At 39.5% G+C, this 27328-nt stretch overlaps 1 protein-coding gene across 1 annotated transcript in view; it reads right to left on the bottom strand.

The window, feature by feature from the left end:
• The window catches only part of LOC133563536 (phosphatidylinositol 3-kinase C2 domain-containing subunit gamma-like), a 74971-nt gene that overhangs the window by 31095 nt on the left and 16548 nt on the right, over positions 1–27328 (bottom strand). Inside the window, exons 7-22 of the mRNA XM_061917706.1 lie at positions 22704–22771; positions 22511–22574; positions 22311–22436; positions 22198–22228; positions 18535–18718; positions 18324–18446; positions 15981–16109; positions 11529–11643; positions 9855–9988; positions 7652–7840; positions 7484–7577; positions 7313–7407; positions 787–967; positions 594–701; positions 434–526; positions 239–368 (exon numbers count right to left, since the gene is read on the bottom strand). Of these exons, the coding sequence (XP_061773690.1) occupies positions 239–368; positions 434–526; positions 594–701; positions 787–967; positions 7313–7407; positions 7484–7577; positions 7652–7840; positions 9855–9988; positions 11529–11643; positions 15981–16109; positions 18324–18446; positions 18535–18718; positions 22198–22228; positions 22311–22436; positions 22511–22574; positions 22704–22771 (1864 nt within the window). The remainder of the gene's footprint in view (positions 1–238; positions 369–433; positions 527–593; positions 702–786; positions 968–7312; positions 7408–7483; positions 7578–7651; positions 7841–9854; positions 9989–11528; positions 11644–15980; positions 16110–18323; positions 18447–18534; positions 18719–22197; positions 22229–22310; positions 22437–22510; positions 22575–22703; positions 22772–27328) is intronic.

The following is a 27328-nucleotide window of genomic DNA, read 5'->3' on the forward strand; positions in this document are numbered from 1 at the left end:
CATGAAAATAAAGAAAAGGCATTGAATGAGAAGGTGTGTCCAAACCTTCAGTCTGTACTGTATGCCACATCTGCTGTGTTGTCAGTGTGTTCTGCGGTAAAGACGTTTGCCATGAGACATTAAGGGGGGTCTATTTGAGGTAAAGTGTTTATTTATTCAAGTGGACGGCATGTGCTAGAATTAATCTGGGCATCACTATTTGATGAAATAAACCAGACACAAATAAAAGAAGATATACCTTGAGACTGGCCAGTCGAGAGACATCCATAGGTGACCATTCGCAAGTCCAGCCCTTCTTGGAGCCACAGCTTGTCCATCATCCTGACCATCTGAAGGACCAACATGTCCTGGCGCACGCTATCACCGGTCTGCAAGGCACATTGGTGCTCATCAACTCAAGAGTTCACGACTAAAGAGGTGCTTTATTACCAACCTTGCAGATTAGACTATAATTCTTGGCCAGCGGGTCAGTACAGATAAAGGATAGCCCCAGGGGAGCAGTATTGGAGTTGTAGAACTTGCAGGCCTAAAAGTATAAAACACATATAAAGACATCCTCAGAGCTGGATGGTTTTGATGTTTGTCATATTTACATCCAGGTCCACTCCTTTGACACGGACGGCAACATTCAAAGGTAGACAGCAGCTTCTCCCATCGCTGAAGAACTTCTCAATCTTCCCCTTTTCTTTGTTCAAAACAGTCTGCAATCCAACCAACATGCATAATAAAACATTGGCCTTGCAGCTCAGGCCGAGCTACTGACTTGAGGGAAAGTTTTTCAGAGACCTTTCGCCTTGACTTCTCCGCCGTGCGAACATTCTCCGCGACCTGCACAACCACCGACAGCAGACGGGCTTCCTGATCAAGCTCGTTCCTCAAGACTGGACCACAGCAGTAGCGCAGGGCCGCCTGCACCTTTCTGTACCAGCTCTGGTAGTGCTCATCTGTGCAGGCATCCTCCAGCAGCCTGACCACCACAAAAAGACCACACTGAGTAGAATATGCAGCCGTAATTCCTTTCCGGCTTTACAATGTGAAACTGTAAACATGTGATATTGAAGTGAACTATATTTATATAGCGTTTTTTCTCTAGTGACTCAAAGTAGGGCTGGGCAATATATCGATATACACAATATATCGCAGGCTTGTCTCTGTGCGACATATAAAATGACTATTTCGTATTTTTCGAATATACGTTCTCACGCAGTTGCTTTTAGCTGCGGGCATTACACTATAGGCTCCTCTCACTCCATCTTGTGTCTCCTTCTGACAGACAAGCAGGCGCACAAACTTACACACGTCACATACGATCACGTCATACCTCACATACGTATACGCCCTCGCCCAGCAGAGAGGTAGCAGACTGGGTAATGTTAGCTGTGATGCTAACGTAGCCGTGCGAGTGGTAATACGAGAGAAAGAAGGTGCGGATCTGGTAACAAATGAAGGAAGACTGAATTCCCAAGAAAAACAGCAGGGGGTCCATCGTCTGGCGGTGGTTCGGCTTCAAGTGGGAATATGTCCAACAGACAACCGTAATTTGTCAAATGTGGGGCAAAAGCGTTGCTATAAAAAGTAGCATTACTGCTAATGTGTAGCATCATTTGAAAAGTCACTCGCTAGAGCAGGGGTCACCAACCTTTTTGAAACTAAGAGCTAATTCTTGGGTACTGATTAATGAAAAGGGCTACCAGTTTGATACACACTTAAATTGCCAGACATAGCCAATTTGCTCAATTTACCTTTAATAAATAAATAAATATATATATATATATATATATATATATATATATATATATATATATATATATATATATATATATGTAGGTGTGGGAAAAAATCACAAGACTACTTCATCTCTACAGATCTGTTTCATGAGGGGTTCCCTCATATTGCGCTCTACCACGGTATCGAGCACTATTCTCTGGATAATCCAATCAAGACATATATATATATATATATATATATATATATATATATATATATATATATATATATATATATATTAAAAAATGGGTATTTCTGTCTCTCATTCCTTCGTACATTTTTTTTCCTTTTACGGAAGGTTTTTTTGTACAGAATAAATTATGAAAAAAACACTTAGTTGAACGGTTTAAAAGAGGAGAAAACACGAAAAAAATGAAAATTAATTTCGAAACATAGTTTCTCTTCAATTAGACGCTTTAAAACTCAACCGAAAAAAATGAAGAAAAACTAGCTCATTCAAATCTTTTTGAAAAAATTAAAAAAATAATTTATGGAACATCATTAGTCATTTTTCCTGATTAAGATTAATTTTAGAATTTTGATGACATGTTTTAAATAGGTTGAAAACCAATCTGCCTTTTGTTAAAATATATAACAAATTGGAGAAAGCTATATTTCTAACAAAGACAAATCATTATTTCATTAAAAGAAATTCAAAAGACTTTGAAATAAGATTTAAATTTGATTCCACAGATTTTCTAGATTTGCCAGAATATTTATTGTGAATTTTGATCATAATAAGTTTGAAGAAATATTTCACAAATATTCTTCGTCGAAAAAACAGAAGCTAAAATGAAGAATTAAATTAAAATGTATTTATTATTCTTTACAATAGTAAGAAAAAAAATACTTGAACATTGATTTAAATTGTCAGGAAAGAAGAAGAAGGAATTTAAAAGGTAAAAAGGTATATGTGTTTAAAAATCCTAAAATCCTTTTTAAGGTTGTATTTTTTTCTCTAAAATTGTCTCTGAAAGTTATAAGAAGCAAAGTAAAAAAAATAAATGACTTTATTTAAACAAGTGAAGACCAAGTTTTTAAAATATTTTCTTAGATTATCAAATTCTATTTGAGTTTTGTCTCTCTTAGAATTAAAAATGTCGAGTAAAGCGAGACCAGCTTGCTAGTAATTAAATATAATTTAAAAAAATAGAGGCAGCTCACTGGTAAGTGCTGCTATTTCAGCTATTTTTAGCACAGGCCAGCGGGCGACTCATCTGGTCCTTAGGGGCGACCTGGTGCCCGCGGGCACCGTGTTGGTGACCCCTGGTCTAGAGAATGAAGAGAATTTCATAACCGTAGTAACCTACCACATAGTGAAGGACGAATACTATTTGATTTCCTATTATGCAGCTCATTTATATTTGACGCTTAAAATGTCCGACAATCTTGCACTTTCTGTTTTGGAAAGGACTTGAATGTTTGTGCCATTGCTTAATAACTGTTTAATAAATACAGTTTTGGTCAATTGACTTAGTTGTGATTTCCCTCTCTGCATGAAAGTTTAAAAGTAGCATATATGAATGCAGTATGAAGAAGAATGTTTGAATGTAGACACATAGAATCATCATACTGCTGTGATTATATGCATCAAGTGTTCATTCAAGGCTAAGGCAAAATATCGTAATATATATCGTATATCGCGATATGGCCTAAAAATATCGAGATATTAAAAAAAGGCCATATCGCCCAGCTCTAACTCAAAGCACTTTACAGAGTTAAACCCAATATCTATTTTTTTACATTTAAAGCAGTGTGGGTGGCACTGGGAGCAGGTGGGTAAAGTGTCTTGCCCAAGGACACAATGGCAGTGACTAGGATGGCGGAAGCGGGGATCACACCCGCAACCCTCAAGTTGCTGGCACAGCCGCTCTACCAACTGAGCCATACCGCCTTCATATTGTGCATTGGAACTGTATGCTTGTTTGAAAGTTTGAAATGAAGTAATATCGTCCATAACCATAAATATTACAGACTCTGCTACGGAACTGGGCAAATATTTTCACTCGGGGGCCACATTGAGAGAGAAAATGTGTCTGGAGGGCCAATGTGTGTTTTAAGTCTTGTCTCATTTTTATTCTCTGGCTTTTAACACTACGTGAGTTTTATGGTCCTCTGTTGCCCTCTGAGTTTTAAAATGTTGCTTTCTATTTACTGTTTTAATTGGTTTCACCCTTAAAATTGTTTTTAATCATAGTAATTTTATATTGTTTTTATATTGGTTTTATATGTATTTATTATTTATTTTTAGTTTTTATTCAGTCATTGGAGGAGTGAAGTGAAGTGAATTATATTTATATAGCGCTTTTCTCTAGTGACTCAAAGCGCTTTACATAGTGAAACCCAATATCTAAGTTACATTTAAACAGTGTAGGTGGCACTGGGAGCAGGTGGGTAAAGTGTCTTGCCCAAGGACACAACGGCAGTGTTTAGGATGGCGGAGGCGGGAATCGAACCTGCAACCCTCAAGTTGCTGGCACGGCCACTCTACCAACCGAGCTATACCGCCTCAGGATAGTATTTGAATGTTGTTTTTAATATTGTTGTGCAGCACTTTGGGAACATTTTGTTGTTTAAATGTGCTATATAAATAAAGTGGATTGGATTGGATTAAATGTGTATGCGTGTATACATTATTTAAACACATTAAGCTGTAAAAATCTGCTGTACTGTATGTGTGTTTTAGTTCCTTTTTTCAAGAACACTAATACCAAAAGTCACAATGTCCGATAGAATTCTAAAAAAGTTATGACAGACCACCTCAAAAAAACGGAATGGAATTTTACAGTTTTTTTACTGAATTGGACACTTAAAATGTACATTTTGAATTGAAATATTAATTTCAAACCTGCACAGTACAACAAAACTCATTTTTCTTACATTTTGAGATATTTATGCAAGGCTTGAAAAGGGGTTGGATGAAGCAGACGCTTATAATAACCCAACCCCTCTCACTCTTTCCACATTTAAAAGCCTACTGAAAGCCACTACTAGCGACCACGCAGTCTGATAGTTTATATATCAATGATGAAATATTAACATTGCAACACATGCCAATATGGCGGGATTAGTTTACTAAATTGCAATGTAAAATTTTGCGCGGAAGTATTATGCTAAAACATCGCGGTATAATGACACGTGCGCGTGACGTCACGCATTGTAGAGGACATTTTGTTCCAGCATCGTTCCCAGCTATAAGTCGTCTGTTTTCATCGCATAATTCAACAGTATTCTGGACTACTGTGTTGCTGAATCTTTTGCAATTTGTTCAATGAATAATGGAGACGTCAAAGGAGAAAGCTGTAGGTGGAAAGCGGTGTATTGCGGTCGCCTTTAGCAACACAAACACAGCCGGTGTTTCATTGTTTACATTCCCGAAAGATGACGGTGAAGCTTTACTATGGAATAGAGCGGTCAATGAACATGGTTGGATTGGACCACACACACAAAGTACAGTGTATTATGCAGCGATCATTTCGAAAGATCGTGTTTTGAAGAGGGTCCCTTGCGAAGGGCAGAGATGGGCATCGCCACCACCCGTCGACTGGTGCTGAAGAAAGGTGCGGGGCTGACCTTCAGGTTGTACAGGTACGACCATATAATCTCACTAAAACACTGGTAACACAATAAGCAGATACGGGATTTTCCAGATTTATCCAAGTAAATTTGTCTAATAACATCTGAATCGTTTCCACTGTATAGTCTTTTTTTTCTAGTCCTTCACTTTCCTTTCCTCATCCACCAATCTTTCATCCTTGCTCAAATTAATGAGGAAATCGTCGCTTTCTCGGTCCGAATCGCTCTCACTGCTGGTGGCCATGATTGTAAACAATGTTCAGATGTAAGGAGCTCCACAACCCGTGACGTCACGCCCACATCGTCTGCTACTTCCGGTACAGGCAAGGCTTTTTTATCAGAACCAAAAGTTGCAAACTTTATCGTGGATGTTCTCTACTAAATCCTTTCAGCAAAAATATGGCAAAATCGCGAAATGATGAAGTATGACACATAGAATGGACCTGCTATCCCCGTTTGAATAAGAACATCTCATTTCAGTAGGCCTTTAACATAAACAAAACAATATAATATAAGAACAATACTATACAAACAAAAACAAGAAAAATTCCTGTACACTAACAATAAGATAGTACCACTGTTAGTATGAGACAAGACAAGACGAGCCAAAACACACACACACACACACACACACACACACACACACACACACACACACACACACACACACACACACACACACACACACACGCTCAGTGCTGAGGGCATCACTCTCTTTCCTCCTCGTACTTCTTTTATAAACAGTGTTTTAAATTAAGTCTTGTTAGAACACATTTTTAACTTGTACCCTAAGTTGTTCCACAGAGTGACTCCACGCACTGAAATCCACATTGATTTTAAAGTGGTTTTAAATTTAAACAAATATAATTTGTTGTTTACTCTTAAACTGTAACTATGGTGATCATCTCTATCCTGGAATAGGTTCTGTATATTGGATGGTAGAGGGTTTTGGGATGCCCTAAACATCATTTGAGCAGTTTTAAAGTTGATCAGATGGTTCAGTTTAAGTTGCTTTAAGTCCATAAATAGTGGATTTGAATGATGTCTGTAGTAAACATTGGACACAATCCTGGTAGCCTTTTTCTGCAGAGTGACTAAAGGCCGTAGATGTGATTTATAACAATTTCCCCAGATTCAACACAATAGTTTAAATATGACATAATAAATGACTGATACAATAACAGCAGAGCATTGGTGTTCAATAAATGACATGATCTCCTTGTCATTCCAACACATTTAGCAACATTTGTCCTTAGGTAACTTATATGAGATATTTTCATCTATTACCACTCCTAAGAATGAATTTGGTTGAACATATTCAATTGGTGTATCATCAATAACAATCCTGATCGGTATATAACTTTTGTGATTACTAAAGAACATTATTTTGGTCTTCTTTAAATACAGAAACAATTTGTTCGTATTAAACCAAGTTTTTAATTTATCATCTCCTCAGTTACAGAAACCAGAAGTTGCTTCATGAAAATAAAGAAAGTGGGATTCACAATATTAACTATGAACAATAAAACGCTGAATATCAACAACATATGAACGTCGCTCCTCTTTTACTTTTCAGACCAGCTCCCTGATAGACATTTTTTACAATCAAGCATAACGCAACAAAAATGTACAAAACAGCAAAATACAGGCCTTGAATTTAAAGTTTTTAAGGTCAAGGCAAGTGTTGCTACATTGTTTAATGCATCCAGCGGGGCATCACAACAAAATTAGGCAAAATAATGTGTTAATTCGATGACAGTATATATCAGTATCGGTTGATATAAGAATCGGTAATTAAGAGTTGGACAATATCGGAATCTGGGATTTCGGCAAAAAAGCCATTATCAGACATCTCTACATAGAACATTTCACGGTACATATAAACTCTGTTGTAAAGTGTTCCTGTGAGTATTTTTTTTTACACAAAATTCAATATACTGTGTAATAACAAAAATCCGGTGTCGCTCACCAGTAAAGTTGCTGTGCAATTCTGATGTTCTTTAGTGCTCTCTCTAGCAGCAGCATGACCAGGGGTCCATCCAGCTCCCACTCACTCTTCAGAGCCTGTACAACAAGATGATCACTCAGAGAAAGCACACAAAGGAAGGCGTCGGTCCATGGTGGGTGTCGGTGTGCTCACCTGGACCAACTGCGGCAGGAATTGCTCCAGCACATCGTCTGGTATTTGTAGAAAATAATCAACAGCGGCTGTGCGCACTGTCTGGTCGGGGAAACTGAAGAATACTTTTTTTTAAATAAAAGCAAAGCACATTTTGAATCCTGATGGGAAAGAGTGCATGCTTCCTACCTATCGGTGAGCAGAAAGAGGGCCTCCTCGGGGAGGTGGATGGCCCAGTGCTCCACAATTGTGTAGATTTCTGTTAGGTCCTCAGGCTGCCACCGGGGGGCTCCACCCAGCACAAGGTGAAGGAATGTACTTGATTGGTCGCTTTGGTGACGTTTACTCCACATAAAGTTCTTCTCATTTTCTGACAGACTGGGAACAAAGGTATACATACATCAGTAAACATTCAGGAAAATGTGCTGTTTTTTTTCACAGAAATAATTTTATATCACATTATTGTTTCTTTTACTAATATCGGAGTCCGTTCTGTAATCCCTAGAACAGTGTATTTCAACCACTGTGCCGCGACACACTGGTGTGCTGTGAGATATTATCTGGTGTGCCGTGGGAGATTATGCAGTTTCACCTATTTGGGTTAAAAATATTTTTTGCAAACCAGTACTTGTAATCTGCAAATAATGTGCCGTTGTTGAGTGTCGGTGCCGTTAAGAGCTCGGCAGAGTGGCCATGTTACACCATACCATATCAGTAGGTGGAAGCCGGTAGCTAATTGTTTTGTAGATGTCGGGAACACGTCGTGTGAGACGACAATGGTATGTCATGATCACAATATGCAGGCGACAGCTGGAAGCACCGTGCAGGTAAAAAGGTATCTAATACTTAAACCAAAAATAGAAAAACCCCACATACAATCAGATATATCACTAAGCTTTAGAACTTGGTTGTAAAAATCTCCTTCCACGTCTGTCTCTGACACCCACATTTCAGGCTGGCTGCTCTGGAAACACTCTGTGGAAACGCTCCCCACCCACACTGCTTGGTGCCTCGTCTGAGCTGCTGTGACTTAGATGACCATAGTAACTAATTAGATGGCCATAGTAACCAATTAGATGACCATAGTAACTCATTAGATGACCATAGTAACTCCTTAGATGACCATAGTAACTAATTAGATGACCAAAGTAACTAATTAGATGACCATAGTAACTCATTAGATGACCATAGTAACTAATTAGATGACCATAGTAACTAGTTAGATGACCATAGTAACTAATTAGATGACCATAGTAACTAATTACATGACCATAGTAACTAATTACATGACCATAGTAACTAATTACATGACCATAGTAACTAGTAGATCATGCAAAAGCACAGATTCCAACCATTGAAATACTTTATATAGTTGAAGACTTACGGCCTTTAGAAAACATCACTGCATATTATAATGGCAGCTACACTTTCCCTCTTAATGATGTAAAAAAAATTATTTGGGAATGTCCGGCAGGCCACATTGGAGCCTGAATACCAGGACTAGGAGACTGACAAACAGTTTTATACCCACAGGCCATCAGGCTTGTGAATGCTAACTCTCCCCTCGTTTTTACTTTTGTCTTTCTGAAAAGACAGCTACCTTGACCACCCCCGAACTGTGAACCATCACTGTAGACACTTTAACTGCTGCTTTGACCCGAGTTCAATTCCACATTTATACTGTTGACTGTCAATCAGAACGTGCAATAATGTTATGTTACTTACTGTGCCTTGTATATACTTTTTTATTTGTATTTTTTATTTATTTATGTTGAAGGCTGGACTAGCAAAGTAAGATTTTCATTGTACGGCAAACTGTCTGTTTAACTGTGCATGCGACAATAAACAATCTTGAATTGAAAGATTTACCGGGCCGCATGTGGCCCCCGGATCTTAGTATGGAGGAATTGGAAAAAAAATAAGAGTGTGAGTAAATGCAGGCCCACCACTCCATGTACGAACATCACACACTGTCCGCAGGGCTCGTGATCCATGGGGGGGCCGTAAGTGTTACCACAATTGTATTCCCAGCCCTTCCTCTTCTGTTACTGATATTATAATTGCAAATTTCCCGTGACACTGTCCCCCGTGGTGCAGAGTGTTAGTGCTGTTTTTTAAGACAGTCGTACTGAGTGTATGTTTTTCATGTTAAGTGTGTTATTCTGAACAAACAAAAATTATTTGCCATTTTTTTCCCCTGTGAATTACTTTTAGTATGTGCACAGAATTAAACTAAGGTTTTATTAAAAAAAGTATAAACGTGTAAAAAAAGAAAAAATAGTAATGAGCGGCCTTTAGTTTTGATTATTCAAAGCCTTCTTCTGTGTTTAAATCTGTCAATTGGTACCAGGAGCACTTGATGTTGTTAATTATTATTTTTTTTTATACTCACAAGCAAACACTAAGCTTCTTCGACATTTGTAACAATTTCTTTCTCAAATCTTCACAAGGCGAAGAGAAGAGGATCGACCCGGGGAGCTCGATCGGCCTGTGATAAATCCACTTCACCTCATCTAGAAAGTCGAGCTGCATGGGAGAAACGAAAGGGTCAACAATGTAGGGCACAGGTGTCAAACTCAAGGCTAGGTGTCCAGATGTGGCCTGCCACATCATTTTATACGGCCCTTGAAAGCCAGGAAATAATATGTATCAATAGAATACTATACCTTTTCTTACTAAATGTATTCTTTCTTTCTATTTTGGGAGAAATAAACATATGTCCTCCATGTAATCGCAAATTATGTTAACTTAAATATTGTCTAATTATGCAAAAATATTATATCAAACATTCAAAGCATTTTTTAAATAGAAATAAATACTAATAATAATGATTTCAAAGCAAGTTGTCCATCAAATTGTGCAACGTAAAAGTAGCAATAGATTTCATGGTAAAATTGCGAAATTTACTGTGGTTTTCACAGCATTTTTCTCTTAATGGAAAACATTTTTACTTTTTTTTTATGTAATAAACTGTGGTGTCGTGTTGGCATTTACAGTAATACAGTGGTTTTCAAACTTCTTTCAGTGATGCACCCCATGTGAACAAATATTTAATCCAAGTACCCCCTAATCAGAGCAAAGCATTTTTGGTGAAAAAAAGAGATAAAGAAGTAAAATACAGCACTATGTCATCAGTTTCTGATTTATTAAATTGTATAACAGTGCAAAATATTGCTCATTTGTAGTGGTCTTTCTTGAACTATTTGGAAAAATTTATATAAAAATAACTAAAAACTTGTTGAAAAATAAACAGGTGATTTTATTATTGCTAAAGATTTCGACACATAGAAGTAATCAACTTAAAGTGCCCTCTTTGGGGATTGTAATAGAGATCCAGCTGGATTCAGCAACTTCATTCTAAACATTTCTTCACAAAAAAAGAAATCTTTAACATCAATATTTATGGAACATGTCCAGAAAAAATCTAGCTGTCAACACTGAATATTGCATTGTTGTATTTCTTTTCACAGTTTATAAACTTACATTCATATTTTGTTGAAGTATTATTCAATAAATATATTTATAAAGTATTTTTGAATTGTTGCTATTTTTAGAATATTCTTAAAAATCTCACAAACCCCTTGGCATCACTTCAAGTACCCCCAGGGGTACGCATACCACCCATTTGAGAACCACTGCAGTAATACACCAAAAAATCTACAAAAATCTAAAAGTTGTTGATTTGCAATTAAAAACAAAAAACAAACTGCCAGCTCAGGTGCCAAAATGTTACTGTAAAATTGCAGTTTTTTTTTAATTACAGTAAGAAAACAAATGTAAATTTTACAGTCAAATTCTGGCAACTGAGCTGCCTTTTTTACCATAAAAACAGCAGTACTGTTTTTCCATTTATAGTAATATACACTGAATTTAATATAAAAAAATATTGGTTTTTACATTTTAGCTTTTTTAAAATCTACTAATAAAATGCATAAAAACATGGTGTAATAATAGTATTCACTGTTAGAAGCGGCCCTCTGGGGCCAAACGTAACCGCGATGTGGCCCTCAGTGAAAACGACTGACACCTTTGATGTAGGGGTTTTGTTGTTTTGGATACTACTGACCTGCAGGATGACCCCGACTGCTTTCCTGTGGCTGTCAAACAAGGCGGGAGAGGGAGGCGAATGCAGCATAGCCAATGTGGACATACTGAGCAGGATGGTCCCTCCTAACAAGGTTCTAGAAAAATACAAAGATGAAAGCCTGTAAGTCAACTCTGTGTGCAGCGTATTTGGTGCTATTTGTTACACCCTCGCTCATAAACCCATTTCAACGTGACTGGTAGAAAATGGATGGATGGATGTCTGTGACGGTTGTTACAACTCTGTACAGTAGATAGCATTGTAACTCTGATTATTAACACACCTTAAATGCACCTGGAGCCTTGTTTGTGTGTTTGGATTCCATCCTAAACATTTTGTATGCATAAACCTCAGAAAATCAGTACCATCGAGTACCAGTGTCGATTCGCTTATCGGTTCTAATGTGAAAAGGTACCCATTCCTAATACCATACCGCAGGGTTAGGGAACCTATGGCTCTCGAGCTAGATGTGGCTCTTTTGATGACTGCAGCTGGCTCTCAGATTAATCTTATTTTACATTGCTTAACACAATAAGTAATGAATAATTCCACTGGTCATCAGTGTTAAAAATAACGTTCAAAATGTAAAAAATTCTCATGCATTTTTATCCCTCCATCCGTTTTCTACCGCAGTGTTTTTCAACCATTTTTTGAGCCAAGGCACATTTTTTGCGTTTAAAAAATCCAGAGGCACACCACCAGCAGAAATGTATTAAAAACGAAACTCAGTTGACAGTAAAAAGTCGTTGTCACAATTGTTGGATATAACTTTAGACCATAACCAAGCATGCATCAATATAGCTCTTGTCTCAAAGTAGGTGTACTGTCACCACCTGTCACATCACGCCGTGACTTATTTTGAGTTGTTTGCTGTTTTCCTGTGTGTAGTGTTTTAGTTCTTGTCTTGTGCTCCTATTTTGGTTGCTTTTTCTCTTTTTTTGGTATTTTCCTGTAGCAGTTTCATGTCTTCCTTTGAGCGCTACTTCCCGCATCCACTTTGTTTTAGCAATCAAGAAAATTTCAGTCGTTTTTATCCTCCTTTGCGAGGACATTGTCGATTGTCATGTCATGTTCGGATGTACATAGTCTTTGCTCCACAGTAAGTCTTTGCTGTCGTCCAGCATTCTGTTTTTTTGTTTACTTTGTAGCCAGTTCATTTTTAGTTTTGCTCTGTATAGCCTTCTCTAAGCTTTAATGCCTTTTCTTAGGGGCACTCACCTTTTGTTTATTTATGTTTTAAGCATTAGACACCTTTCTTTTTTACCTGCACCCTGCCTCCCGCTGTTTCCGACATCTAGAAAGCAACTAGCTCTAGACAGCACCGACCACTCAACAACACCACATCATTTTCAGACTGTAATTACTGGTTTGTAAAAAATATTTTTAACCCATATAGGTGAAATTAGATAATCTCCCACGGCACACCAGACTGTATCTCACTGCACAGTGGTTGAAAAAGACTGTTCTACCGCACCTGTTCAAGAAGTCAAGAATGGTAAGAAGTATTTTATTCATTATTAGTTAGCTTCAGAATAAAAATGTTATTAAAAAGAATAACATACATGTTATACTCTAATATTGGTTTTACACATTTAGTTGTATTCAGTGTTTAAAAAACATTATATGGCTCTCACGGAAATACATTTTAAAATATTTGGCTTCCATGGCTCTCTCAGCCAAAAACGTTCCCAACCCCTGCCATACCGTATTACAGTAGGAAATTGTTTATTATTGTTTATTGAATGGATCCCCATTAGCTGACGCCAAAACGACTGCTAGTCTTCCTGGGGTCCATACAGTGGCATATAAAATAAAAATACAAAGAATACATTAGGGGTGTATTGGTACGTGTATTTGTATTGAACGGTTTCGGTACGGGGGTGTACCGAACGTGTTTCTAAGCTAAAGTCTTAACAAGCTGCTTTGCTTCTTCTCTCTCTGTTTCGGCACCCAGCATTGTCCCACCCACTAACCATCTGATTGGTTACATATATAGCGGTAACAGCCAATCAGCAGTGCGTATTCAGAGCGGTAACAGCCAATCAGCAGTACGTATTCAGAGCGCATGTAGTAAATGCTTCAGCGTCGAGCAGATAGGTGTTTAGCAGGTGAGCATGAGCCAGCGTACTCTCCCAAAATGATAATAAACACCTCCCAGTCATCTTCTACTAACATCACTATGAGCCCGTTGACCTTCTAGAAACTTAAACTGCCGCTCAGCTCGCTCGCAGTTCTGGCTCGAGGTGAAAGCTAATTAGCTTTTAGCGTAATGTAGCTCATTTTGCGTTGTGTGTGTGTGTTTTACGGAGAGAAAAGCTTTGAATGGTAGGGTCCCTGCTATCACATGTTGATAAAAATATAACATTTACATAATAAAATCAACTATAGGCTTCCCAAATGCTGTGATAAATTAACCATGATGAGTAGACATGTAGAAGAAATGTTTTGTCATTTTATTTAATCTGAGCAACAATTTAGGACAGTTTAATGTGCATTAACATGGGTAGAATTATTATAGCGTTCCCAATGTTAAGAGGATAAAGCCATTGTTTACAAATTTGGTAAATAAATAACAAAAAAAATGTATATTTTGTTGTTTTCTTACTGTACCGAAAATGAATCGAACCATGACCTCTAAACTGAGGTACGTACAGAACCACCCCTAGAATACATGCATTACCAAACATTATACAAAGGAAAAATACAACATAGGATACAAAAGCTATTTAAACCCAGTATTACAAATTCACGTCATGTGAGCAGCTGCAATGGGTGTATTTTCAAAGCTGTCTTGAATGACAATTTACTTTGTGAGAGATGAATGTGAGATGGCAACCGATTCCAAAATGATATACATCTATACATGACTCTATGTTTCAGGAGATTGGTCCTGGGAGCAGGAAGTGACAAATAGCCATTGCTGGCATTCCTAGTGTCATGAATGTGTGTGTTAGTTGATTTTAAAAACTGTTTGTAGAAGTAATCTGGTCTAACTTGATAGTTCTAAAGAACATAAGGAGACTACAATGCATCTTTTGTTCAAAAGACAACCAGGACAGGCGTGAATGCATAAATGAAATATTAGTGCGCAAAGAACATTTAAGTATCAGTCTAGCCGCTTTGTTCAGGTCAGACTTAGTTGTAGCGGACCGTATTATATGATAGTAATGAATATGATAGAAAACCAAGGACTGTATGACTTGACCCATTGTTGAGGATGTCAAGAAGGTGGAGCACTTTCTGACCATGGCTAAACCTCTTCCCGTTTTCATTAAAATACCATCAACATGATCGGACCAGGACAGTTGACTGTCTAACAGCGTTTTGCTTTTTTTTAACCTGCTCAATAGGTATATCTGACATTGAAATATGAAGCTGAGGGTCATCAACAAGCTTATGTCTGGATCCAAAAAGAATGCCTTTTGTTTTGTCAATATTCCCACCAAGTTTACTATCATTCACCCAGCCTGACACTCTCTCCAGGTCCTGATTGAAGTTATTTTCTAGGTCATTTAAGGTAGAGGCAGTACTGTACATCTGCATACATAACCATATTGGTGTTTGTTGTAACACAGGGAAGATTATTAGTAAAAATAATAAAAAGTAAAAGGACCTAAGCAGCTTCCTTAAGGCACGTCGCAGTAATTGTACTTGCGTTCAGATGGACTACCATTAAAACACACTCTGTGATCTTTCTGATAGGTAGATCAACATCCAAGAAAGTGACATACTATTAAAATCATATTTTCTCAGTTTGGAGATCATTATGTTGTGATCTACTACATGGAATGCCGCACTAAAGTCAGTCAGGACAGTAGCAACCATCCTCTTGACATCTATTTGTGACAGCCAGTCATCAGTCAGCTGAGCTAGAGCAGTAGATGTTGAGTGACCTTGTCTATAAGCATGCTGGGAACACCACATCACTTTGTTGCAGGTAAAGTCATCTGGACTCTGTTTGAAAACAACTTTTTCCATCAATTTACTAAGAACAGGAAGTATGCTTATCGGTCTACTGGTTTTACCAGTAAAATCTTTATTTCTGTCCTTGGCTAGAAGGATGACCTTGGCCTCCTTCCAAACCCCAGAACAGACTCCATATCTTAATGATTTATTAAATATCTGACAAATGGGAGTTGATACATGGCATGCCGCAATTCTTAACAATTTGCTATCTAGCGTGTCCGTCCCGGCAGGTTTATCAGATGGCAGGGATGGCAAATATTTCTCAATATCAGAACGACTAACTGGTACAAAATCGAACCTGCAGTTTTCACCCTTCATTATATGATTTTCAATTAATGTGCATAAGGAGGAGCCATCATATTTCCTCTCAGAATTTCCGCCTTGCTTGTGAAGTGATTATTAAAATATGTGGCAATTTCCATTGGCTTCGTCAGGTAATGCTTGTTGTTTGATGTATTAAAAGCCTACCTGTTGCTGTACAGAGGAAGAACAGCCCAAGCCAGCATCTCAGGGCTCTTTCCTCGTTTTGAGCCCATGAGCTGAAAGGTCAGCATGCACTCATAGGGCAGCTGCTTTACTGTCATAGGAAACGCCATCCTAAAAGTAAAAAGATGCATAAGCAACATAATCATTTGTGTTGTGCAACATAATAACACCATGAATATTGGAGTGAATCACACATTATGCATTTCAATCAAATTATATCTTTTTAACCCACAATTAAGCCAATTTTCAGATCAATGAGCATTAATTAGTTGGGGTATCCCAATCTGATATTGGTCCAATATCAACAAAAAACAGGATATATTAGCTTGCATCTAAAATCTCCGATAGAAATTCAACGCCCTCGACGCAAATCCCATAGGGATGAAGGATGGTCAGCGCCTGAGAGCTGCGGCCTGCCACCATGGCCCCCCACTCCCTCTCCACTGTTGCTTAATATCTGGAGAAGTATGTTGTAATATGTATATGTGCTTTGCTATGGAGGTTTTTTCCCCACTTCAGACTGGGCCCCCTTAGGAGCCCAGTCTAGATTGTATTTTTTTACTCATCCTTCTCCAGCGTTTACCTTTTTCCCATCTTTTATAGAGCGCCTTGTGGCGACTCATCAGCGTTCCTCTTCTGTAACCCTGGACACTGTTTGTCTAATCTTGAACGGGTTTGTGCTGAAAACATAGTTTTGTTGTACTTGTGCAATGACAATAAAGACCTATCCCATCCTATCCTATCCTAGAAGCTCCAATACAAGCAATCAAACAGCGCATTTACCACAGTTAACTAATGAATGTCCTCCAAAAAACACACAAGATTGGTAATTTCTTGTATTTTTGCCAAGTCTTTTACAAAAGGTAAACATGGTAGGCTACTAGGAGATAGCATTATGCAAAAAATAAAGCTTAAAGCACAACATTTGTCAATAAAGTGTCAAACATTTACAGATTTAAAGTATTCAAGGGAGGAGCATATTAGAAAGTATCCAATAACAAACGTGTCTCCATCATTCAACCTTCTGCGTCATGCCCTTACCTTAATGAATTATTATGAACACGAGTTGTCACCGAAACACAAATTAAGACTAGTAATTATAATAACACACTAATAAGATATTTCATTGGTTAGTGCTTTTTATACCTACCATTCTGTGGGTAATTTCACTTGATCAAACCTTTTCTAACACGATTCATCAGTACAAAACAATAAAAATATGTACTTTCATGCTTTAAGGGGATGTTTTTTTATACCTACCATTGTTCTCTTTTTGACCAATATCACTTGATTAAACGTTTTCTTGCAATCCGCAGAATCCAGACTACAAAATACTAAAAGTATATACAATGAATCCTGCTGACTGTATCGGGTTAATATTGGTATTGACCAACACTCCAAGTTTGAAATGAAATGAAATATATTTATATAGCGCTTTTCTCAAGTGACTCAAAGCACTTTTACATAGCGAAACCAAATTTCTAAGTTACATTTAAACCAGTGTGGGTGGCACTGGGAGAAAGTGTCTTGCCCAAGGACACAACGGCAGTGACTGGGATGGCGGAAGCGGGGATCGAACCTGCAACCCTTAAGTTGCTGGCACAGCTGCTCTACCAACCGAGCTACACAGCCCTATATGATGGTAAATTGAACCTGGATGCGGTATTTTATCTTTTCCTTCCTTTTTAGCACCTTTTTGGCATAACGCTCACACTTTTGTTCAGCAGGAGTCCTATTGTCATTTAAAAAAAGTGTGAATAAATAGTGGTCCAACTTTTGTTTCAGGAAAAAAATTTGAAAAGATTGGTAATCTTATTTAGGTTAAAAAAACTAAGTTGCATCCGGACAGCCCTACTAATTAGTATTGTAAACCAGTGGTCCCCAACCTTTTTGTATCCGCGGACCGGTTAACGCTTAATAATTTGTCCTGCGGCCCGGGTGGGGTGTCCTTTTTTTTTCTTTTCTTCTTTGTCATGAAAAAGGGACGTTTTTGTCATGGAAAGGGGAGTTTTTTTGTGGTTGGTGCACTATTTGTAAGTGTATATTGTGTTTTTTATGTTGATTTAATAAAAAATAAAAAACTTTTTTTTTTTTTTTATAGAAAATTCTTCTGCGGCCCGGTGGTTGGGGACCACTGTTGTAAACTACCGAATCTATCACTGCTTAATTCTGAATTGGTCACCAGTCAACCACATTTGAGCTTTTTACAAGGCATGCATTGTTCCAGATGGATCGTACTTAAAGCCCACTTGCGGACTGTCTCAAAACAACCGATCACTCAAAGTCCCCATGCAGTTCTGTATATAAAGACAAGGAATAACTTACAAGCGGTTGCACTGTATTTTGTTCTCAAAGCATAGCGCAGTGCTAATATTTTCCGAAAGAACACCCGAGCAGATCTGTTTTTCTCCGTATGTCAGCTCACAGGACATGGAGAAGCAGTCGTAACTTGCAAAAAAAAAAAACAGAGAGAGAGAAACAAGCACGAGTAAGGAATTGAGTTGTTGTTGCAGAATGTTTATATTTACTCTCATACATGGTCATCCAGCTGGGTTGTAGTTTGTAGAGAGCGGTCACGTTGAATTGGAGGAGTGCACTGTTGTTCTCCACATCACGAGTCGGCGGGGTCTTGGGGACCTCCTCAGGTCGGAAGTTGGACAAGATGTTTTCCAAAAAGCTCTGCATGACTGCAATCAGGGCACTGCGCAGCACCTTCATGGCTACAAGACATGTGGTGATCACCATTACACAAATTTATTTGATTCATGCATTCATTAAACGCATTGCTCTGCTACCATTACGGCGCCACAGTACACAACTGAGCTTCTTTTCATTTAAGACTAAATATTTTAGGCATTATAAGGCAACAATCCCAATGAATTTAACAGTGGTAGACCAGTGATGGGCCGTCAGGGACAGCATGGCCTTCTCTCCTGGCCTAAGATAACAAGTGGACGTTGTGTCGCCCGGGCCAAAGAGGAAAAGAACCATCCGGATTGTTGAAAAGCCAGCATCTGTGATGGTATGGGGGTGTATTAGTGCCCAAGGCATGGGTAACTTACACATCTGTGAAACACCATTAATGCTGAAAGGTACATGCAGGTTTTGGAGCAACGTATGTTGTCATCCAAGCAACGTCTTTTTTATGGACAATAGACAAGACTAAGCCACATTCTGCACCTGTTACAACAGCGTGGCTTTATAGTAAAAGAGTGCAGGGACTAGACTGGCCTGCCTGTAGTCCAGACCTGTCTCCCATTGAAAACATGTGGGGCATTATGAAGCCTAAAATACCACAACAGAGACCCCTGATTGTTGAACAACTTAAAGGCCTACTGAAATGAGATTTTTTTATTTAAACGAGGATAGCAGGTCCATTCTATGTGTCATACTTGATCATTTCGCGATATTGCCATATGTTTGCTGAAAGGATTTAGTAGAGAACATCCACGATAAAGTTCACAACTTTTGATCGCTAATAAAAAAGCCTCGCCTGTACCGGAAGTAGCAGACGATGTGCGCGTGACATCACGGGTTGTGGAGCTCCTCACATCTGAACATTGTTTACAATCATGGCCACCAGCAACGAGAGCGATTCGGACCGAGAAAGGGACGATTTTCCCATTAATTTAAGCGAGGATGAAAGATTGCTAGATAAGGAAAATTAGAGTTAAGGACTAGAAAAAGAAAAGGTGACGGCAGTGGGAGCGGTTCAGATGTTATTAGACACATTTACTAGGATAATTCTGGAAAATCCCTTATCTGCTTATTGTGTTACTAGTGTTTTAGTGAGATTATAAAGTCATACCTGAAAGTCAGAGGGCTACAGTGACCGCCACTGTCTCTGAGGGAAACCATATGGAGGAGCCAAGAAAGTCACAGCTGCCTTTTTGACAGCTGCTGCAGGAGGACGCAAACTCCGCTCAAGTCTCCGGTAAGAGCCGACTTAATATCACAATTTTATCATCCAAAAACTTGCTGGTTGACATGTGGTAGAGAAACATGTTCGCCTGACCGCTCTGTTCCATATTAAAACTTCACAACAAACCAAGAAAGTACTATCTAATCTAATCTAATCTAAGAAACACTGGCTGTGTTTTGGTTGCTAAAGGCAGCTGCAATCCACCGCTTTCCACCAACAGCCTTCTTCTTTGACGTCTCCATTATTAATTGAATACATTGCAAAAGATTCAGCAACACAGATGTCCAGAATACTGTGTAATCATGCGAGATTAAAGCAGACGAATTTTAACCGTGAGTGGTGCTGGGATAAAATGTTCGCTACAACCAATAACGTCACAAGCACGCGTCAAAATAAGCGTCATCATTCCGCGACGTTTTCAACAGGAGACATCGCGGGAAAATTAAAATTGCAATTTAGTAAACTAAAAAGGCCGTATTGGCATGTGTTGCAATGTTAATATTTCATCATTGATATATAAACTATCAGACTGCATGGTCGCTAGTAGTGGCTTTCAGTAGGCCTTTAAGCTGTACATCAAGAAAGAATGGGGAAGATTTCCACCTGAAAAGCTTCAAAAATGTGTCTCCTCAGTTCCCAAAGGTTTACTGAGTGTTGTTAAAAGGAAAGGCCATGTAACACAGTGGTAAAAATGCACCTGTGACAACTTTTTTGCAATGTGTTGCTGCCACTAAATTCTAAGTTAGTGATATTTGCAAAAAAAATACATGTTTCTCATGAAAAGAATTTGCAAATCATTGGATTCTGTTTTAATTTACAAATTACACAACGTGCCGACTTCACTGGTTTTGGGTTTTGTATTTCATTCATCATTTGTGATGTGATGTGAGTCATATTTATATAGCGCTTTTCTCTAGTGACTCAAAGCGCTTTACATAGTGAAACCCAATATCCAAGTTACATTTAAACCAGAGTGGGTGGCACTGGGAGCAGGTGGGTAGAGTGTCTTGCCCAAGGACACTACGTCAGTGACTCGGATGGCGGAAACGGTAATCGAACCTGGAATCTTCAAGTTGCTAGACGGCCACTCTACCAACCGAGCTATGCCGCCAAAATACATACATGGAACATATACAATTTTGGTGTTGTTTACGTAAGTCATTTTGTAGTCTACACCTATCTCTCATGTGTGACTGCCATCTACTGGTCACACTTATCATTTCACCATCTACCAAATAAAATAGCTTTGAGGTCAGTAAGCACAACCAAAATTATTCCTTACATAAGGCACACTATCAAGTTGTGTTGGTTTGCCCACATCTGAGGTCCTCTCCAAGGTTTCTCATAGTCAGCATTGTCACTGGCGTCCCACTGGATGTGAATTCTCCCTGCCCACTGGGTGTGAGTTTTCCTTGCCCTTTTGTGGGTTCTTCCGAGGATGTTGTAGTCGTAATGATTTGTGCAGTCCTTTGAGACATGTGAAGTGAATTATATTTATATAGCGCTTTTCTCTAGTGACTCAAAGCGCTTTTACATAGTGAAAGCCAATATCTAAGTTACATTTAAAGCAGTGTGGGTGGCACTGGGAGCAGGTGGGTAAAGTGTCTTGCCCAAGGACACAACGCCAGTGACTAGGATGGCGGAAGCGGGAATCGAACCTGCAACCCTCAAGTTGTTGGCACGGCCACTCTACCAACCGAGCTACGACATTTGTGATTTGGGGCTATATAAATAAACATTGATTGATTGATTGATTGATTACGGACTGTAGATGGTGAAATCCCTAAATTCCTTGCAATAGTTCGTCGAGAAATGTGCCCCTCCCACCTCCAAAGACATGCACCTGGGGATAGGCCCCTCCCACCTCCAAAGACATGCACCTGGGGATAGGTTGATTGGCAACACTAAATGGTCCCTAGTGTGTGAATGTGAATGTTGTCTATCTGTGTTGGCCCTGCGATGAGGTGGCGACTTGTCCAGGGTGTAATCCGCCTTTCGCCCGAGCGCAGCTGAGAAAGGCTCCAGCGCCCCCCACGGCCCCGAAAGGGACAAGCGGTAGAAAATGGATGGATGAACAACATACAAACTTCACTGTTTTTGGGTTTTGTATTATAAAACGTGTCACGAAACGCCTCCCTATTGTGCACCACAAATTCTGCCAAGCAACAAAGCACAGGGGTCATGCACATACTGTGACCACCTAAGATTACATGTTTGGTTTGTGTTAACTGTTACTTCTAGCACTGCTAATTATGTCATCTCGTCAAATCTACTCACCACGCTCACACTCAGACATTTCCTGGGGATTCTGCAAGACAAGATGTGGAAACGCGGCATCAGTAAAATGAGGAGTGTTGGTTTCCTGACGTGAACGTCTCGTGACATCCTACCAGGGCGATGGGGTTGACTCTGTTGAGCCTGCCGATGGCGTCCTCCAGCTCTCGACTTGAGAAGCCACATAGAAGATCAATAATGGTGCGGACGTGGGCCACGAGCACGTTTATGTTCATCCCCGACTGAATTCATGGCGAGAGTGTCAGTTTTGCATTGTGGAAGAGCGAGAGACACGTGAATACCGATCTTTACTGACTTGACTTCTCAGCAGCAAGGCCTCCTCTCTGCCGTAGCTAGTTAGCACATTCTGCAGACTCAACCTGAAAGAGAAAGAACTAAAAGGTTAAACACACACAGTGTGTTGCCTTTATCTAATGTTTCCTGCAAACACACACATTGTTGGCATAGCATGAAACACCAAACAAATACCATGTTGTTCTTTTTCTTACTTGCTTGTGCTGAAGACGCCAGCAGGCCGCACCAGCTCGTAGACTTGAGAGGGTTTGTCGTTCCTGTCCTGCTTGAAAAATACTGCATGTTACTGATTGATTGTAGTCTGAGCTTTACACACATATGCACGCAGGTACAGTTACAATCCTAAAAAACTAATTGTACTTTTAACAATAATATTAGGAGTCTTTAGTGTTTTAAAGTTAAAGTTAAAGTATCAATGAGTGTCACACACACAGTAGGTGGGGTGAAATATGTCCTCTGCATTTGACCCATCCCCTTGTTCACCCCCTGGGAGGTGAGGGGAGTAGTGGGCAGCAGCGGTGGTCGCGCTTGGGAATCATTTTTGGTGATTTAACCCCCAATACCAACTGTTGAGGCTAAGTGCCAAGCAGGGAGGTAATGAGTCCCATTTTTATAATTTTTGGTATGACTCGGCTGGGGTTTGAACTCACACTCTAGGCCAGGGGTGCTCACACTTATTCTGCAGGCGAGATACTTTTCGATTGACCAAGTCGAGGAGATCTTCCTCATTCATATTTATGATTTATTTTTATTTATTTATGAAAGAGACATTTTTGTTAACACGTTAAAGGTGTTTAATGATAATACAAGCATCTTTAACACACATATAGATTCCTTTCTTTCATGAAGACAAGAATATAAGTTGGTGTATTACCTGATTCTGATGACTTACATTGATTGGAATCAGACAAATGGCGCACGACTAAACTTGAGGTGCACCATCAAGCATGGAGTGATAGTTTAATAACTTATAAACGCATGCTTACCTTAGCTAAAACTAATTATTACTCAAATCTCATCCGCATTAATAAAAACGATCCAAAATTTTTGTTTAGTACAGTAGCATCGCTAACCCAACAAGGGACTCCTTCCAGTAGCTCCACCCATTCGGCAGATGACTTTATGAAGTTCTTTAATAAGAAAATTGAACTTATTAGAAAGGAGATTAAAGACAATGCGTCCCAGCTACAACGGGGTTATAGTAACACAGATACGATTGTATATACGGCGGATACTGCAAATATCCAAAATAGTTTCTCTCGTTTTGATGAAATAACATTAGAAGGATTGTTACAACGTGTAAATGGAATAAAACAAACAACATGTTTACTTGACCCACTTCCTGGGAAACTTATCAAGGAGCTTTTTGTATTATTAGGTCCATCAGTGCTAAATATTATAAACTTATCACTTTCCTCGGGCACTGTTCCCGTTGCATTCAAAAAAGCGGTTATTCATCCTCTCCTTAAAAGACCTAACCTCGATCCAGACCTCATGGTAAACTACCGACCGGTGTCTCACCTTCCCTTTATTTCGAAAATCCTCGAAAAAATTGTTGCAGAGCAGCTAAATGAGCACTTAGCGTTTAACAATCTATGTGAAACCTTTCAATCCGGTTTCAGGGCAAATCACTCGACTGAGACAGCCCTCGCAAAACTGACTAATGATCTATTGCTAACGATGGACTCTGATGCGTCATCTATGTTGCTGCTCCTCGATCTTAGCGCTGCTTTCGATACCGTCGATCATAATATTTTATTAGAGCGTATCAAAATACGAATTGGTATTTCAGACTCAGCCCTGTCATGGTTTAACTCTTATCTTACTGATAGGATGCAGTGCGTCTCCTATAACAGTGTGACTTCGGACTATGTTAAGGTAACGTGTGGAGTTCCCCAGGGTTCGGTCCTTGGCCCTGTACTCTTCAGCATCTACATGCTGCCGCTAGGTGACGTCATACGCAAATACGGTATTAGCTTTCACTGTTATGCTGATGACACCCAACTTTACATGCCCCTAAAGCTGACCAACACGCCGGACTGTAGTCAGTTGGAAGCGTGTCTTAATGAAATTAAACAATGGATGTCCGCTAACTTTTTGCAACTTAATGCCAAAAAAACGGAAATGCTGATTATCGGTCCTGCTAGACACCGACCTCTATTTAATAATACAACTTTAACATTTGACAACCAAATAATAAAACAAGGTGACTCTGTAAAAAATCTGGGTATTATCTTCGACCCAACTCTCTCCTTTGAGTCACACATTAAAAGCGTTACTAAAACGGCCTTCTTTCATCTCCGTAATATCGCTAAAATTCGCTCCATTTTGTCCACTAAAGACGCTGAGATCATTATCCATGCGTTTGTTACGTCTCGTCTCGATTACTGTAACGTATTATTTTCGGGTCTCCCAATGTCTAGCATTAAAAGATTACAGTTGGTACAAAATGCGGCTGCTAGACTTTTGACAAGAACAAGAAAGTTTGATCATATTACGCCTGTACTGGCTCACCTGCACTGGCTTCCTGTGCACTTAAGATGTGACTTTAAGGTTTTACTACTTACGTATAAAATAATACACGGTCTAGCTCCAGCCTATCTTGCCGATTTTTTTGTACCGTATGTCCCGGCAAGAAATCTGCGTTCAAAAGACTCCGGCTTATTAGTGATTCCTAGAGCTCAAAAAAAGTCTGCGGGCTATAGAGCGTTTTCCGTTCGGGTTCCAGTACTCTGGAATGCCCTCCCGGTAACAGTTCGAGATGCTACCTCAGTAGAAGCATTTAAGTCTCATCTTAAAACTCATCTGTATACTCTAGCCTTTAAATAGACCTCCTTTTTAGACCAGTTGATCTGCCGCTTCTTTTCTTTCTCCTATGTCCCCCCCTCCCTTGTGGTCCGATGACCATGGATGAAGTACTGGCTGTCCAGAGTCGAGACCCAGGATGGACCGCTCGTCGGGACCCAGGATGGACCGCTCGCCTGTATCGGTTGGGGACATCTCTACGCTGCTGATCCACTTGAGATGGTTTCCTGTGGACGGGACTCTCACTGCTGTCTTGGAGCCACTATGGATTGAACTTTCACAGTATCATGTTAGACCCGCTCGACATCCATTGCTTTCGGTCCCCTAGAGGGGGGGGGTTGCCCACATCTGAGGTCCTCTCCAAGGTTTCTCATAGTCAGCATTGTCGCTGGCGTCCCACTGAATGTGAATTCTCCCTGCCCACTGGGTGTGAGTTTTCCTTGCCCTTTTGTGGGTTCTTCCGAGGATGTTGTAGTCGTAATGATTTGTGCAGTCCTTTGAGACATTTGTGATTTGGGGCTATATAAATAAACATTGATTGATTGATTGATTGACAGTGGTGCTGATAATGTCCACATTTTTAAATGGAGGAGAAACAAAGTCCTCCTTTCTGTCCAATACCACATGAAAGTGGTTGGATATGGCATTTCATTTGTCCAACTTGTATACTCCTTTTTAAACACTTTGTTATGAGAGTAGTATGTGTGTGTGGCCCTTTAATGTGTGAGTGACGTCAGTGAGTGTGTGGGCGAGAGAGGAGAGGGAGCGGTCGCTGAGGGCAGGGGAGAAATACATTAGCATCAAACTCCGTAGCTTGCTAGCTTGTGCACGCTAGCTTTCTGAGACTCTTATTTTGTTAGCACAGGCAGGATGAAGCAGGTATTTTATGGTGAAGACAGGAACTGTGCAGTCTGTCTTTAGAGTTTTGACGGCAAGTACGGCCCAAGAGTCTGTTGAAATAAAAAGTGTTTCTCTCGTCCTGTCAGTGATTTTTTTTCTTAATAATGAGCTCACAGCAGCCAGCGTCATCTCACAAGATCCTCGGGTGCCGAGAATGTCAAACAACTGACGAAAGTGAAGTCTTGGTGAAGATTGATGATTGCAAATTTTTATGTCTATTTTTTTAATGCCTGGCTGGCGATCGATTGACACACGCTCCGCGATCGACGTAATAGGCACCCCTGCTCTAGGCCAAGGACCCCAAAACTGATGGAAAGTGTGTCCAAAGTGTGGCCCACAGTACACTGTTGAAATGAAATGAAATAAAAGAGTAAATGATACAATTCTATCTATGCGAATGATCAAAATGATTAAAAATATAAATATCAAAATTGCCCCCCTGTTCTCTGGGTGTCCAGTATTCAGTCCTTGGTGGGGACACTGTTGTCCTATTTAAATAGCGTATATTGATTGTGTTATAATTTGCTACATTTATAGCCAGAGATTTTGTTTGCTTCCGTACCTGGCGGTTTGGGCTACAACTGTTGCCTTCCTCAGAGGTTGTCACCTACGGAAACCGTCAGGTATGGAAACAAACAACAGGTCTGGCTTTAAGAATAACACATTGCATCATTTTTTGAAGCCCTAATGAACCTCTTTGAATGAATTGTGTTTGAAATCAAAACAGTTAGCTATTGTGCAATAATAAGATCAGGGTTTCCCCTTCATGTAATTGACTAAGGCACACCGCCACCGCAGTTACTTTCCTGCCACACCTTGAATTCTTTTTTTCGAAACAAATTAAAGTACTGTGAAGAAATGACAAAGTCCCACGCTGTTTTTAAATTTTATTGCCAATCTTGTGACAACAAACAGCACAAATACAACAGCTTTTTACCTCCCGCGAAAACGCTTTTGTCTCCATGAGTCCACACTTCCCCCAAATCACAACAACACTTCCTCATTCTCCGCCTCACCTTCCATGCACCGATGGTGTGTTTGCCAACATGGGAAAAACTGACATCAAATCCAAACCACACACATATAAAACATCAACACCAGCTGATTGTTAAAG

The sequence above is a fragment of the Nerophis ophidion genome, linkage group LG12 (assembly GCF_033978795.1).
Source record: "Nerophis ophidion isolate RoL-2023_Sa linkage group LG12, RoL_Noph_v1.0, whole genome shotgun sequence".
NCBI classification, from domain to species: domain Eukaryota; kingdom Metazoa; phylum Chordata; class Actinopteri; order Syngnathiformes; family Syngnathidae; genus Nerophis; species Nerophis ophidion.